General features: G+C 49.1%; 9 protein-coding genes across 9 annotated transcripts; 4 read left to right on the top strand and 5 right to left on the bottom strand.

Moving 5' to 3' along the window:
- Positions 1-112: 112 nt before the first annotated feature.
- Positions 113-893, top strand: N7481_009084 (BTB/POZ domain-containing protein; the record flags this gene model as incomplete). The annotated part of the gene is made up of 2 exons (XM_057268303.1): positions 113-156; positions 212-893. 2 exons carry the CDS (start codon positions 113-115, stop codon positions 891-893), a joined length of 726 nt encoding a protein of 241 aa, XP_057118980.1.
- Positions 894-1517: 624 nt separating this feature from the next.
- Positions 1518-2099, bottom strand: N7481_009083 (uncharacterized protein; the record flags this gene model as incomplete). Its single annotated transcript, XM_057268302.1, has 1 exon — positions 1518-2099. One exon carries the CDS (start codon positions 2097-2099, stop codon positions 1518-1520), a length of 582 nt encoding a protein of 193 aa, XP_057118979.1.
- A 71-nt stretch (positions 2100-2170) lies between these two features.
- Positions 2171-2725, bottom strand: N7481_009082 (uncharacterized protein; the record flags this gene model as incomplete). The annotated part of the gene is made up of 1 exon (XM_057268301.1): positions 2171-2725. The coding sequence occupies one exon, from the start codon at positions 2723-2725 to the stop codon at positions 2171-2173; it is 555 nt and encodes a 184-aa protein (XP_057118978.1).
- Positions 2726-3392: 667 nt separating this feature from the next.
- On the bottom strand, positions 3393-4565 carry N7481_009081 (Ac45/VOA1 transmembrane domain-containing protein; the record flags this gene model as incomplete). The annotated part of the gene is made up of 5 exons (XM_057268300.1): positions 3393-3529; positions 3589-3840; positions 3903-4007; positions 4105-4403; positions 4471-4565. 5 exons carry the CDS (start codon positions 4563-4565, stop codon positions 3393-3395), a joined length of 888 nt encoding a protein of 295 aa, XP_057118977.1.
- Positions 4566-4836: 271 nt separating this feature from the next.
- N7481_009080 (rRNA-processing protein RRP17) lies at positions 4837-5618 on the top strand (the record flags this gene model as incomplete). The annotated part of the gene is made up of 2 exons (XM_057268299.1): positions 4837-5013; positions 5109-5618. The coding sequence occupies 2 exons, from the start codon at positions 4837-4839 to the stop codon at positions 5616-5618; spliced, it is 687 nt and encodes a 228-aa protein (XP_057118976.1).
- Positions 5619-6000: 382 nt separating this feature from the next.
- Positions 6001-6727, bottom strand: N7481_009079 (tropomyosin; the record flags this gene model as incomplete). Its single annotated transcript, XM_057268298.1, has 3 exons — positions 6001-6163; positions 6235-6539; positions 6710-6727. 3 exons carry the CDS (start codon positions 6725-6727, stop codon positions 6001-6003), a joined length of 486 nt encoding a protein of 161 aa, XP_057118975.1.
- Positions 6728-7272: 545 nt separating this feature from the next.
- Positions 7273-8665, top strand: N7481_009078 (uncharacterized protein; the record flags this gene model as incomplete). Its single annotated transcript, XM_057268297.1, has 3 exons — positions 7273-7501; positions 7568-7798; positions 7872-8665. 3 exons carry the CDS (start codon positions 7273-7275, stop codon positions 8663-8665), a joined length of 1254 nt encoding a protein of 417 aa, XP_057118974.1.
- A 1731-nt stretch (positions 8666-10396) lies between these two features.
- N7481_009077 (uncharacterized protein) lies at positions 10397-10719 on the bottom strand (the record flags this gene model as incomplete). The annotated part of the gene is made up of 2 exons (XM_057268296.1): positions 10397-10456; positions 10510-10719. 2 exons carry the CDS (start codon positions 10717-10719, stop codon positions 10397-10399), a joined length of 270 nt encoding a protein of 89 aa, XP_057118973.1.
- Positions 10720-12929: 2210 nt separating this feature from the next.
- Positions 12930-13272, top strand: N7481_009076 (uncharacterized protein; the record flags this gene model as incomplete). The annotated part of the gene is made up of 2 exons (XM_057268295.1): positions 12930-13157; positions 13216-13272. 2 exons carry the CDS (start codon positions 12930-12932, stop codon positions 13270-13272), a joined length of 285 nt encoding a protein of 94 aa, XP_057118972.1.
- Positions 13273-14644: the final 1372 nt, after the last annotated feature.

Genomic DNA, 14644 nt, shown 5'->3' with positions numbered 1-14644 from the left:
GTGACAAACCAGGAGTTCGCACGATATTCTCACCGTTCGCCTATCTAATCTTCGATATCTCCAGTATCTCTACATCATCTTCCAACGAGCACACTCTTCTTCATTTCAAGCAATGACGACCCCATCCGAAGAAAGTGCAGGGCACTTCGTAAACAAGTAAGTACCTGGGATACCCTTAGTAAATCGGTTATCTGACAATTGTATTATTTAGCATCCTTCCCCTCTATCAAGGCCCGTCTGTTAAAATTAGACTACAGCCTAGCAACAAGGAATATGTGGTTTCCAAACCCCTTCTCTGTGCGGAATCGTCGGTCTTCTCGAAAATGTTCAACCGTGAATTTCTAGAGTCGCAGCAGCAGACGGCCACTCTGGAAGAGACTGAGGACGATGTCTCGGTGCGTAGCCTTGAAGCACTTTTTCAATGGCTATATCGACGCACTGTCGAATTTGAGATAGAAGACCCAACAAATCATATTCCAGCAGCGTTGGAGCTCGCAAGACTTGCAGACAAGTACGAGATTACTGGGCTCGAAAATACAATAGCCCAATGTATCGAGGACATCATAATTTCCACCCCTCATCCAAAGAACAGCGCCACTTCAAGTCGGCGAGCTTTCAACACCCACACTTACTATCTCAGACGTGATCATATTGCCTCAGCAAGCATTTTGCATCAAGGGCATCCGGTGCGAACTGTTTTGGCTGCTGCATCCGTTGAAGGGTTTCTCCGCACCGAAACACCCAAGTTTAGTGAAGAGATTCAGGCCTACCCGTCTTTCGGAGCCGACGTCCTCTTAGAAATTAGGCGCACCCTACATTCGGGGATGACTCAGACTTTCACTTTTGAAGATCCCATCAGTGGAAAGAAATTGAAGGCACTCAGGGAAACTTGAATGTACTTAAGTTGTCTTGAACCAGTGGCATGAACGATAGTTGTCCTCGTCCAGGCGTTTGTGTGTACATGATTAATTAAAATCTAAGAATGTAGCCCATGATAAAGTCCAAACTTGTATCCTTGGAAGTTCAAGTTGGCAAAGTATACTGAGAGCCAGGGCTGCGTGAAGTGGGTGAAGTTTTACCAATGAGGTATCATCCGTACTTGGCCTTCGGCAAGTCCTCCAAGTTGTCTCGGCATGTTTGGAAGGTTTTAATAACGGAGTCACCCAAGGCAAAGTCAAAAGAAGAAATTTGTGCATGACCAGTCGTAAAACAATTCGAAAGGCCGATGAGTTATATAAAGAAAATAGCATCGCATCGCTCATAGAAAGAAAAGAAAAGAACACCACAAAACACCCTTCGAAAAGAAAAGAAAAGCACTAGATAGATGTAAAAGCAGACCAAACACTATAGCACATGAAAGAAAAACAGAAAGAAAGATAACGAGAAAAGAAAAGACCAAAAAATATGAACTTCAATGCTTAAATGTGGAAACTGTTGAATATCGTATCGTCCCTGTCGTGATTACCATGCCATGCCACATCCCACATTCCTCAAAATCATATGTCCTACCGCTGCCGCTACCTCTCACGCCGATCCGATCGGCGCGGCGGCGGAGAGCTATGATTCTCAAAAAGATCTTCCAAATACGCACTCGGTGCCCGGCCCTGCTGCGGCGCTTGACTAAGATTCAACGAGCTAGTCGACGCACCAACATACGACTGGCGCGCATTATGCTGCGCATCGTAGTATGTACCCGCACCAGCACCGGGACCAGTCGGTGGCAGGGACGGGGACGAACTGTTAGGCGGGTATCCTCCTCCGCTAGTATTCGGCGCACCACCAATCGAGTCCCTCGACGTCGAGTTATTACCGGCAGCAGTGTAGAACCCGGGAGGCAGGTATGTCGAGCCACGATTATTCGTCGTCGCATTGAGACTATGATGCGATCCTGCTCCCGCCGCGCCCGCACCACCGGCAGTCGGGGAGTAGAAGAGACCGCTGCCGCCGCTGGGTCCGCGCTTGGATGAGGGCTTGTAGCTGGCGCGGGTGGCTGCGCCGAGTTTCTCCAGCGAAACGTCGGTCGCGGGGGCGGGGGCGTAGACGGTTGATCGTTTCTTGCGACTGCCGCGGAGGAGGCGCTTGGATTCGGATTGGGCCATTGCTGCGCGGCGGACGGAGCGGTTTACGGACCATGCGACCATGCCTCGCCAGGCGAGCACGGCCAGGCCGATTAGGCCGAGGCGGCGCCGACGGCGATGAAGACTGTTCCCTCTGGTGTGTTTGTTGTCTGCATGTATGGTGCGTTTGCGGTCGGGGGTACGGTTACTATGGGGGCGCCCGTTGTGGTGGTTGATGAGGATGTTGATGTCGTTGTTGTGGAAACGGATGATGTTGTGGTGCTGTCGGTGGTTGAGGTTGAGGTTGAGGTTGAGGTTTCCGTGGAGGAGGTCGACGAAGTTGTCGTTGTATCCATGGTGGTGGTAGTTTTGTCCGACTTTGTGGAGGTGGAGGAGGATGAGGTCGTGGTTGTTTCGGTTTTCTCCGAGGACGAGGTTGAGGTGGTTTCCTTAGTTGTCGCAGTGGTTTCGGTCACGCTAGGGGTGCTTGTGCTTGTGCTGTCACTGGTGGAGCGATCGTCGGTGGTCTGGGCGACATCGGCTTTTGTCTCCGTCGTTTTATCCCCCGCCTTCTGGGCAGACACACGAGTAGCGATAACAATCACCAGCAAAAAAAGGAGAATCAGTCGTGGCTGGGATTTCCCCAGCCCTCGTGGGAGAAGTCGCATGGTGACCAGGCAGTAAACAATGAAATCAACGGATTCGATTCTCCACAGCGGGTCTGTGGAGTGTATGTAGATGGACGATCAGCGTGGATGCACAAGGTGAAGAATCCTCTGATCCTAAGCTCTTTCAAAGAACCTTTATCCCTGCTCTTGACGGCCCTCGCCCGTAAACGAGATCGTAATTCGTCCTGGCCGACAGGAAGCCTAGTCGGTGCGGTGTCTGTGTTCCTGGCAGATCAGGGGCTCGATGCACAATTTACAGGCCGCAGTGTGAGAGATAGACCATTGAGGTCAGTAGGTGAAACGAATGACTACCCCAGAGTGGAGGACAACGAGCGTTAGGGAATTAAGAGAGGGAGAAAAACCGCTTGGGGTAAGCGAGAATTAGAAGGAAGCGAAAAGAGGCGCCAAGTGAGTTGAGGCAAAGCGAGACGAGGTTGGCGGCCTCAGGCCAAACTCCGGGGTGGAAGTGTCACATGATATGCTACTAACTATAGCATGGCAAAGCAAAGCAGAGAAAAGCAGAGTAAAAATTACTCAATGTTATATCATACATGAAAATACGCAAGAACAAGAAATGTACCCCTGGGCCCGAAAATAAACGAGGAAATTGATGAAAACATGCAGTGTGCAAGGTATAAATCTAGCTTTAGTCCACCTCTCCCTCCGATCACTGCTGCTTCTTCGCAGCGGCGGAGGTGTCCTTCTCAAACGCAGCGTAGGGGACTTGAAGGCTACTCAGAGCACTGACACCGATATACAAAATGGTGACAAAGAGGAAGGTTGCAATCAGACCCATGAAGATACCTGTTCATAACGTTAGAAAGGGTCAAGTATCAAAGCCAAAGAGGGGTTAGGTTACGAACCAGGAGTGAAGAATTGGTATTCATCAAACAGAGACAACCTGCGGTCTGAGCCGGAATCATTGGAATCGGAGTTGTAGGAGGAGTAGTCACGCTTGAGGTCCATGTGGACGGGATCCTGGTAGCTAGAACCAGCTCCATCGGACTCGTAGATCACAGAGTCGGACTCGGGGAACTCGCGAGGTGAGGTAACGAAGAGGAGAGTATACTTGGACTTGGGGGGAAGACGATCAATGATATCGGAGATGAGGCCATCTGGGTTGGATCAGAGTCAGAACATTTTCCCTAGTCATTCCTTCATAGTAGCTTCAACGTACCATTATCGGACAGCTGGCTGGCACGATCCGAGCCCAAGCTGAGCATGGGGAATTCGATGTCAATAACCCGAGGAGCCGAATCAAAGTAGGAGGGATATTCTCCAGCTATGCGCGAGCGTCAGTTTCTAGCTCCCATGCATATCTCATATATCTCCTCGTCTATCCCTCAACGGGTTCCTGCAGGGAGGTTCAAGCAACTCACAGGAACCATCAATGGCAGTAGCCTCCGCCTTGCACTTCTCCTGAAGAAGGCTCTTGATATGACCTCCATCTAATAGTCCCGCGACTTCATTGACGCTCATCTGCGACCGAATGGACTTGTCCTTGCCCATCATCTTCGCGCCAAGGCGGGGTGCCGACTTGCGAGTCGAGAAATCGGAGCTGTGGACACCGGGTTGGTGGACGACGACATAGTAATCCGATGGACAGGTGCTCAGGGAAGAGCTCAGGTCATCGAGTAGCGAAGCGCTGGTCTTGATATAGGCGGAGTTGGTCAACAGCCTAGGGGCGAGTGATTAGCTGGCCGTAGCTTTCGGAGGTGGGCCATGGGCCACAGGAACAATCATACTCGGAAGTTGAGGCCATAAAGAATGGCGAAGTATCGCGGAAGGCATCAACTGCAGCTGCCGCAAGGGCCAGCAGTCCAAACCTGCTTAGATGCATGGTGTGGGTGTGTGTGGATGTGTGAAACTGGGGGAGGAGGGTGGTTAATGCCAATGCCAATTGCCAACGTCAACGGGGAGAGGTTCAGCCGCCGCTGGTCTCGGAGGCGGTCGACAGGCCCGGCCCGCCTGAGCTTCACATTCAACCCGACTTTTTTTTTTCTCGGCTTTGAGAATATCCTATCGCACAGCGACAGTGCGCTTTTTTGATTTTCTTTTCGTCATTGGGTCAATTATTTGATCAACTTCTTTTCTGCTTCTATTTTGTCATTATGGGCCCCTCTGTCAAACGCCGCAAGGTCTCCAAAACCGAAGAAGTCAATTTCGACCCAGAGGCCCGTCAAGAATGGCTGACTGGGTTCCGCAAGCGCAAGCAGGAACGTCTTAAGCATGGGCAGGCTGCGGCTGAGAAGAGATACAAGGAGGAGCGCAGACATGATCGTGCCAGGGTAAGTTCTGCTTCTTGCAGAATTCTCTGTCTCCCGGGTGGAAATGGGGTGGAAATGCAGGCGGAGGACTAACCTGTCTTTTCTTATCTCTCTAGATGCGCGAAGAACGTGCCGCTGAATACAAAGAGGCTTTGGAAGAGCATCAAAGACAACTGAAGCGTCTCAAGGAGATGGACAAGCAGCTGGACAGGGAGGTGAACGGCGATACCAGCGACGCCAACCCCGATGCCGACTCGGACGATGAGGAATGGGGCGGCATCGAGGAACCACCCGCGGTAGACTACGAGGCGGAATATATCGACGAAGACAAATACACAACCGTGACAGTGGAGGAAATGGACCCGTCGCGAGAGGGTTTACGAAAGGCAGTACGAGAGAACGACTCCGACGCGGAAGAGGAGAAGAAGGAATACCCGGTCGAGTCTGCCGAAGAAAAGGCCGACGAGAAGAAACCCAAGAAAGCGAAGAAGTACGGAGCAGACCGACCTAAGAAGGTCAATAAGAAGCGGTCCTTCCGGTATGAGAGCAAGGCGGACCGGAAAGTCAACCACGCCAAGCAACGGGCATCAAAGTCGAAGAAGGCCGATGCACGGAGAGAGAAGTGAGGGGAAGAAAGAAAGAAAAGAAAGGAAAAGAAAGGAAAAGAAAAGAGCTGGTTATTTTCTGTCGATTTATTCTTATACCACACCATATGCAAATACTGCTTGCGCATCAAATATCTATGACTTTCACGAGACGAGACTGGGGTGGGAGGCACAAAAAAATGGTGGATTAATTCGAGCAATTCGACCCGGTACCGTAGTCAATATGACATGTGTGCGATGGAGATAAAAGTTGTTCTCCAACACGGTAGAAGGATGGGGAATAACGCAACCGGCCGCTGTATGATAAAAAAAGAAAACAAAGCAGACAGCTCGAAAAAGGGAAGTGAGCCTGCATCCAACCCGACGTATTCCGACACCCTACAACGATACCCAGCTTCCTGCTTTAGACGTTGCTGATGGAGACCTCCAGCTCGTGCAGGTCCTTCTCGAGCTTGCCGTGCTTCTCCGACATCTCCTCGTACTTGGCCTCCCACTGGTCGCGTTCCGTCTCCAGTGCCTGCACCTTGCGTTCGTAGTGGCCGGCCTTGACGTCGGTTTGGCGGAGCCTGTGGATGGCAAAGTTAGCGGGCTGTGGTGCAAAGCAGCAACAGTTGGGAGATATGGTGCTTGGGCGTACTTCTCGTTTGTCTCGCGCAGAGTCTTGTCGTTCTCCTCAGCCTCCTCCTCGAGGAGCTGCACCCGACGCTGGAGGGCCTCATTTTGGGTGTCGTGTTGGGCGCTCTGGTTGGCGGCGTCCTTGGCGTCCTTAACGGAGGACTCAAGCTTCTCGACTTCCTCCTCGAGGAGCTGGTTACGGTGGTTGAGGGATGTGATCTCCTGCTCCTTGGCGAGGCTTGCCTGCTCCAGGTCCTTGACCTTGGCCTTCAGCTCCTCGACGGCATCGTGAGCCTCGTCAGCCTCCACGCGGAGGGCGTTCATACGCTATTGGAGAAGACGGTGGTTAGCATCGTGTGATTATGCTCGGCAGTGCAGATGCAGGATTGATATGCAGGGCACGGAAGGAGGGGGGTGAGGCAAGGTGCAAAGTGCAAAGGGGACAGCTTGTCCAAGCTACCCCGCCAGACAGGGACAGGGGGTCCAAAAACACATACCTCCTTGATCTTATCCATTTTGAAGGGAGTATTTGAGAGATGTGAAAAAGTGGGGAGGGGGAAGAAAGAGGATGGAAGTTAATATGTATGAGTGAAAGGAAGTCAAGGCTGTCGCTCAGCGTAGCCGGGTGGTTGGTGGATTGGAAATGGTGGGGGGGAGGGAATATCCTTTGGGCCAGAATTGGGAGAAGAAGGGGAGACCAGAGAGAGACAGCGGACCAAAGAGCAGGGGGAAGCATGAGGCGGTAGACAGTACCTGCTTACTTAGCATAAAATACGTGGCGGCACAAGTACCCGGTACCTGCCCAAAGTGGATGTACACAATTATTGCAGCCTCACAAGCCAGGCAGCAACAGTACACAAAAGCCACCGTACCGACCAGCCAATCACTGCCTTCCGATCGCCGCGTCTCCACGGGCAACCACTGACAGCGATAGCGACAGAGCATGCTCTAGAGCAGAGCTTCACTCCTCCTTCAATTTACCTTCGAGACAACGACACTTGAAACCGTACCAAATACAACAAGTGCTGTGCATGCTCACAGCCCATACCAACTCGCCGCCATGCTGGCTATCCGTGACCAGGAAAACCTGGTAAATACCCACCAAACCGCCGCAGCCGCCAAGCCCATGAACCAAGGCATGAAGCAGCTCGCTCCCAAGACTCCCGGCAGACAGATCCCTCTTCGAGACGAAAACAACCCGTTGGCATTTGGCAAGAATACCGTAAAGGGCAATGGAGTTCGTCAAGAGAATGGCAAGCCTGGAAAGCTGGCCCCAGTCACTCCGATGGGTACGCGCGACTTCTGTGTTTTGATATTCCTCAAAAAGATCCCAGCTAACTTAAATGTGGTGCTAGAACCTCGAAACCGTGCTCCCCTGGGCGTCAAGACGAATAATCAAAAAGCCAGAGCTCCCCAGACACCCGCTCCCTTCGGAGGAACCTTGAAACCAGGAAACACGAACCGACGCGCCTCCACCGTGCGCAAGAAGGCCGGCCCGGTTCTACAGCAATCCCAGACAAAGGTCTTCACCGAAGCTGCTCAAGATGACGTCCCGGACATCGAATACATGCCGCCCAAACCGACAGGTAAGATAAGACGTGGAGATGTTTCATGGAGTGACTCGAAAACGAAACGCGCGGGTGCTGATAGATTTTCTAGATCTCCCGGATGTTCCAGACGACATCACATACGACACAACCTTCCCTCAATTCCGACCAAAGAACCGCGCACTCGGATTGGAAAGTGTATACGGCAAGCAACAAGTCGGCCGCGATGGCCTCACCCAAAAGCAGCGGAAATTCCGCGAGGACTCACTGAGGTGCGATAAGATGGCCGAGGAAATGATCATGAAGCAGCTAGACACCATCAGCTTCAATGATCCCAGCGAAGACGAATCGATGAAAGCCCCGGTGCCGCAACCACGCAGCACCCGCTCAAAGGCACCTACATCGACTGCCATGCGTCACACCCGCACCGTCTCCACGCTTCGCTCCCGTGAAGCTGCCAGCGCTCTGGGCTCTGCACCCACGCCAAGTGCAGCTCCTACCCGTGTGGCCGCAGCTCCCAAGTCCCGACTGCCATCCGCCCTTCCCTCCGCCCTGATGCCGACGAAGAAGACCCGGGTCCCAACCAACCCGTCATCTATGCGCAACACCGCCGCGGCCGCTACCTCCAACAGCACTCTCGGCTACTCCAAGGGCCGAAGCGTGTCTTCCACTCTGAATGAGAACAAGGAAGACTCAAGGCCTTCCAGTACCCACACTACACTCTCACCGGAGACATACATGCAGTTTTACGGCGCCCCGCCGCTGGGCTCGGACATGTGGACTCGTTGCAAGGCTGCTGGCTGCTTCGATTCTCCCGAGGAAACCAGTACTGCGCAGGAACTTGAGGACAATCTTCCGACTTTCGAGGAAGATGATGAGGCTTTGAATTTCCAGCTGGCGCTGTAGTAGCTAGCTGGTTTTCATTCGGTCTTTTATTTTTGGTATGACATTGTTATGAAACTTAAACCACTATCATTTGAATTACTTTTGTTTTGTATTATTCTATTATCTTTCTTTGCTTTCAAGATCTTTATCGGGGTGGCCTAGGCTGGGAGGGTGAATTATGGCGTATTATGGCGCGATATGGTAGTAGCTCTGGTATGGAATTGAATTTCTGTACAGTCCCCTGGAGGTTCGAGTAGTGGACTATTGTACTTCAAGTTGACTTGAACGAAGTTCTGAGATGGCTTTTCTAAAGGCGGCCTACCAGGCAATCCGCGTAATAATATAGTCTAGTAAATTCGCTAGAACTTCGTAAAGTACTACTAGTAGCTGATACTGGTTACCCAAGCCATAGGTGAACTTTGGAAATCAATCTTGGAACCTGAAAGCTCGGAACTTGAAATCAATGGATCCATGTCAAGTTCAACCTACTATACTGCTAGTACCAGTACTCCAGGGCTACTAGTAGTAGTACTACGAGGTCCGTTCCAACTTGAACTTGGCACCGGCGGTTGATAGCCTTGACTCGGAGTGAAGATATATAGTCGCATGAGGTCCTAGGGTCCGAAAAATATATCCGTTCCCCCAAGGGTTCAGAAACTTGTTGAATGGGCAATCCATATTAGAACCTGAAAATTCACACAGAGCCTCTATTTACAACCTACTACTATACAATATCTGAATATAATCCGATACTGCTAGTGCAGAATTTACTGCTAGGTATTTGGTTGTGATTTTAGAATGCGAGCCCAGCACCTGGGTTGGAGAGTGAGGTTCCAAGGTTGCGACCGCCCGGTGATCAGGCCCCGAGGCCTCACCTCCGAGAAAGAATGCGCTATGACTCGGACCGAGACATTTAAGAATGGATCTAGGGAGAGGAATGGTTCGGTTAGAGCCGACTGACGCGTCAGGTAGGAGATATCACATGGGAAGAAGCCCCCTCCGTCATCCCTTGAGTTGCTTGTCTTGGGAGAAAACGAAGGCTCGTGGGTGTATTTCGATAAAAATTTAAAATCTAAATAATTACGGATACTTGATTATATCGACTTGAATACGCTGACGTCTTGTAGTTACATTTCCCCAACTCTCTTCTCGTACTTCATTCAGCTGACTACCGTCTACACGCATGACACAACTACTACTCACATGGTAGGGTTGAAAATATGAGCAGGGGCTGAGAGTTAGAACTATCTTGGAGTCCCTGCTGACATTTACCTAAACTTTGAACTAGCCTTTCTATGCTACATATATTCCCCGACTAGTTGTGAGATCTACGTGATCTTCTGAAAATCAATGCGCGTCCCAAGGTTCTGGGAAAGGGGCGAAAAGCTTATTGAGTTATATTTAGTTCACAGGCGACTTTGAACAATGTGCATAACAAAAGTAAGCAGAGTTTTATCATTGGATCACCCGGATTGAGCTAGTCGAGGTCTCAACTTGAGTATACTTGGGGTCATTGGACGATGGTATTACATAGACACAACAAACAATTCCATGAGACAAGGGCCAAACGGGAGTCTACGAATTCGAAGGCACTGCCACTACAAGCAGAAAATAGTCAAGATTAAGTGATTCGTATTAGAACTACTTCAATAACCCATATAGCAAACCATCATTCCAAATATCTGACATGAGACCCAAGATCAAGAGAGTGGATTCAAGTCAAAAGCAAGAAATGCTCTAGGATGGAGCTTCTTAAAGAAGGTGGTTGAGAGAGCACTGGGCGTTGACGTCCAGGTTGATGAGGTTGCCGCTCTGTTGAAATGATCAGCAAAATGTATATTTCGAGTTAAGGTATGAGAACTTACGGCGACATCCTTATCGTCACAGCAGTAAACGTCACCGCCGGAGCAGGACTCGCCCAGAGCACCGGGGGCGACGTTGCCGAGGGTCAGAAGACCGGCGTTACCGTTGCCAGAGCAGACAACAGACTGGCCGGACTTGCAGATCTTGCCTTCATCGGAGCCACCGGCAATGGCGGTAGCAGCGAGAGTCAGAGCGATGAGGATGAACTTCATTTTGAAGGTTGGAGGTAAAAGTGGATCTGGAAAGGTTAGTGACTTGAATCGCTGAGTGGAAGCTGTCGTACATACTGGATAGATAGATAGATTTAAGAGATGATTGTAATGTGTTGGATATATTCAATTCGGCGACCTTGAGGCCCTTTTTAAAGTAGTCCGAGTGTTCTAAATCCGGAGGGGGCAGAAATATGATGCCGAGAAATATTGTACGAGATCTCCATTCCACGTTGCAGATCATATCCCTTGCTGACGTGGTATGTAGAGTCGATCATTATCTTTATTAACTACACGTTGCACTTCACCATTCCAAGGTAGACAGAAAGCGTTCGATTCGATTCTGTTTTCCAACACATGAAAGTATCAGATCGTGACTCACAAACGTAATAGCGTCTAATAATGCTTTAGTTGTGAGATGACTCTAGTTTCTCCCATCGTACCTGGCCAAACACGTGAGAATTCGATATCCCTTGATAACCCGGCTCACCGAGTTGGGAAAGGGAGGCTCCAATGAGCAGCCCTCGAAAGGTATGGATCATCGTTCCGGAGATATGACACGGTGGCTTGGTGGCTTGGTGGCTTGGATAAGATTATCTGACTGCTTGCGGCTGCAGTGGAACAACCCTGTTTTATGGATTCCACACATGTTCAAAGGTACTAAGATATGCAATAGACCACCTTACAAGAATTTGATCAATATAGGGGGCCTCAGGGTCACGGCTGCTCGTATTAGAGAGGGGCGTCATTGACTTGGCGCTGGTGATGCTTGCGTGGGTGGTGCTTTGAAATGAAATGGAAACCAACCAATGTAACAGGACACGGAAACGGTACCCGGGTGGCCCTTGGGGTATGTGAAACAGCAGATATAGTAAAGATTGTCATAACCCACCTGCTTCCTGCTTCATGGAACTAAATCCACTGGTCAAGAGGAATAAGGTCACTGAAAATATTAACCATTGTATCCTCAACTAACAAAGGATAACCATTGGCCGCAACTTCCATCCGGACCTTGATTTTGGAAGTTCAGACTGGCCTAGTCCATTACCATCACCTGTGATTCAGGGAAGACTGCCTTCAAGACTTGCTGGCCGGCTTGCTAGATCGGGTCATCCCACACGCTGAGAAAACCCATTCAAACTGCATTCGGGTGGCAATCAAAAATGAAGATCAAGAAGAGCTTCGTTGCATTATGATTCTTTGATTTTCTGTGGAACTTAGCTGTGAATCCCGTTCTTAGGAGGAGTGATAATATCTGCCTTCTTTTCCTTCTGAGAAGCGTTCCTCTCCAATAAATATAGAATATCAATGGCACGAAGAAATAGCTGTGACCTAATCCTGCCATACGAGACACCTAATTATGATTTTTGTTTAACATCCACTACGTGAAGCTTTCAAAGCTGCGCTCGACTCTTTGGCCGAAGAGACGTGAAATTAGACACAGCCAGTTCTCGAATAAATAAATTATTTCAGACGCTCATCTTCCTGCGACGGAATTTGATATCAACGGCCGGATAATACGCGAGAGGGCCTTCATTTTGCTAAATGTTGGACATGGGTCCCACAATGCGCGAAATTGCAATTTCAACGAAGAGTAGACACATGGCGAGATGAATTAAGTTTATTGTGGCAGAAAAACGTTTCATTCACAGACGGCGGGCGGTCTAAGTTGATCTCAAGTCTTACCATTGTCCATATTGGGTTGAGCAAAAATTTAGAACTGTTAGACCGAGGTACTAATTTTGAATTTTTTGCGGGGTTTTTCATTTCACTTAATATTTCTCAATTACATATTGGCCTTGCACGAGAGATTTATTCCAGAGAAGATTGAAACTTTGACGTGGAGAAGGGCTTCTAGATTTCGTGTATGAATCATCAGCGGGCCGTGGAGGAACCGTTTTCGGAAGCGAGCCTATGCTTATTCAAGCTAAATGGGCCTACCAAACAGGCAATCGGGCAGTATACGAGGTAGTATAGCACCGTTGCATGTTTCTTTCTCTTCAATTGGACGTTTTGGTAATAGAAAGCTCACCCTTGAAATTTATAAATACTCCCAAATTCACCTCCACATCCTTTACGCCTCCGAACATCCATCTCTTTTTTCCACCACCCATCAAAAGGTACGATGGTGACCTTCATGAAATTACTTCTCATGAAGACCTATCTTTGCTAACATTTCCATGAGAATAGTTACCATCAGCAAGCCAGCCACAATGAAGTTCTTCGTCGCCTCTCTTCTCTTCGCCACTGCCCTGGCCATGCCTACTTCTGAAGGCAATGATGACTCCGGAAAGACTGTTTGCGAGAGCCACCAAAGTGTTGTCTGCGACAAGAACGGCAACGGTGGTCTTCTGTCCCTCGGCAACTTGCTCAACGGTCTTTTGGGCGAGAGCTGCTCCGGTGGTGATGTCTACTGCTGCTCGCAGAGCGACATTGAACAGGTATGTGATCTGTTAGACATCTGATTAAGAAAGGATACAAAAAGCTAACTTATTCCAGGTTGGTCTGATCAACCTGGATCTCAACCTCCAATGCAGTCTCAACCACTTGCTTTAGATCTCAAACCTTGTATTCAAGGACATAATCCTACAAGTTGAGACTTAATCCTAATAAAATAATGTCTATTATTTCGACATAAACGCAACTTCAAATAAATGTAGCTTTGTAGCTGAAGTCAAAATGAGTACAAGTTGTATCAACTTGAAAGTATCCTCTGGAAAAGATTATATATCGCTCCTGCTCAGGTGAGTGTCCGAGGAAAGTTTCTCAGACAACTTGAAGCTGCCATTTAGGACCACATGTCGAGAAAAACCTTCCACAAGAGACACAGATTTCTAATCGACGGAGGCTCAGAGCTTGAACCACGACAGTGGCCCACTGATATATGCGAATGACTAGATGACTAGGAGGGAGCAAGGCCGCAACGGAGGTTGAAAGTGATATGCATGTCTGAGGTTTCTCAACCTCCACACTAACATCCCACTTGTATATATGGTGACTCTCAACTAAAATACAACTTCGAGAAGATAGCTTTACTAAATCAGAGCAAGTAATTGTTACAATATTGTCCTCGTTGAATTTTCATAAACATTCACTTTCGTTAAGCATAAGTCGTCAATAAGAGCCTTCTTTCTCGCTGCTTAATTCTTCCTCCTCTTCCTTTGGACGGGATGATTGGGTTTCCGACAGAGGCGCTGTTGCATCACGTTGGATATGGCAGTTGGACTCCTGCGATTTATATTGACTTCTAGCATTGGTCTTATAATAGCCTAAGAGGTGGCCTTGATTGACTTGGCCAGCCGTATTTTTCGGAGAGAACCCCCCTGGGATCAAAAACTCCAAGGCTCTGTTGAAATTAGCATAATGACCTTTTTTGAAGGGAGGCACACGGCAAGTACATTAGGAGTGCAATACTTCTTACATGGCCATTTGCCGTATTTGCTAAAATGTTCTTTTTCACTTTTAGTCAGTGGCTGATTTGGGCGATTGTTAGTACGTGTTATTTGCATCGTTTCTCTAGCAGACAAAGGGGCGAGTCTCCTTACCTCGGGCTTTGGTTTTTCGTTATGGCTATACATTGTAGAGATAGTCAGCGATATCGAGCAGAAAATCTCTTATCCAGTTGATATAGTTTTAGTCCGGGGTACTTTTGACCGCCCAGGTGGGTTTCTATGACGATGACACCTCCCAAACCTGCCACCCGTCAAACTTGCCTATGGAAACTCAAGTTACAGAAAATATGGCCTGATTGGATGGAGAGTTTGCCGGCAAAAGCCGCCCTCCTTTTGCGGAGACCTGTACCTGGGCTAGACTTCGCCACGACCCGCGGGTGGACATGGTGGCAATGTCTAGACCCTATAGAGTGACTGCTAGTAGTGAGCGGACACTGGTTCAGAATAATAAATATTGCATGATTTAAGACTCACTG

The sequence above is a fragment of the Penicillium waksmanii genome (assembly GCF_028829765.1).
Source record: "Penicillium waksmanii strain IBT 27052 chromosome Unknown utg000008l:1.0-5622682.0:1.0-5626561.0, whole genome shotgun sequence".
NCBI lineage: Eukaryota > Fungi > Ascomycota > Eurotiomycetes > Eurotiales > Aspergillaceae > Penicillium > Penicillium waksmanii.
The sequence above is the reverse complement of the archived record's forward strand: the minus strand, read 5'-3'. Positions and strand labels throughout refer to the sequence as shown.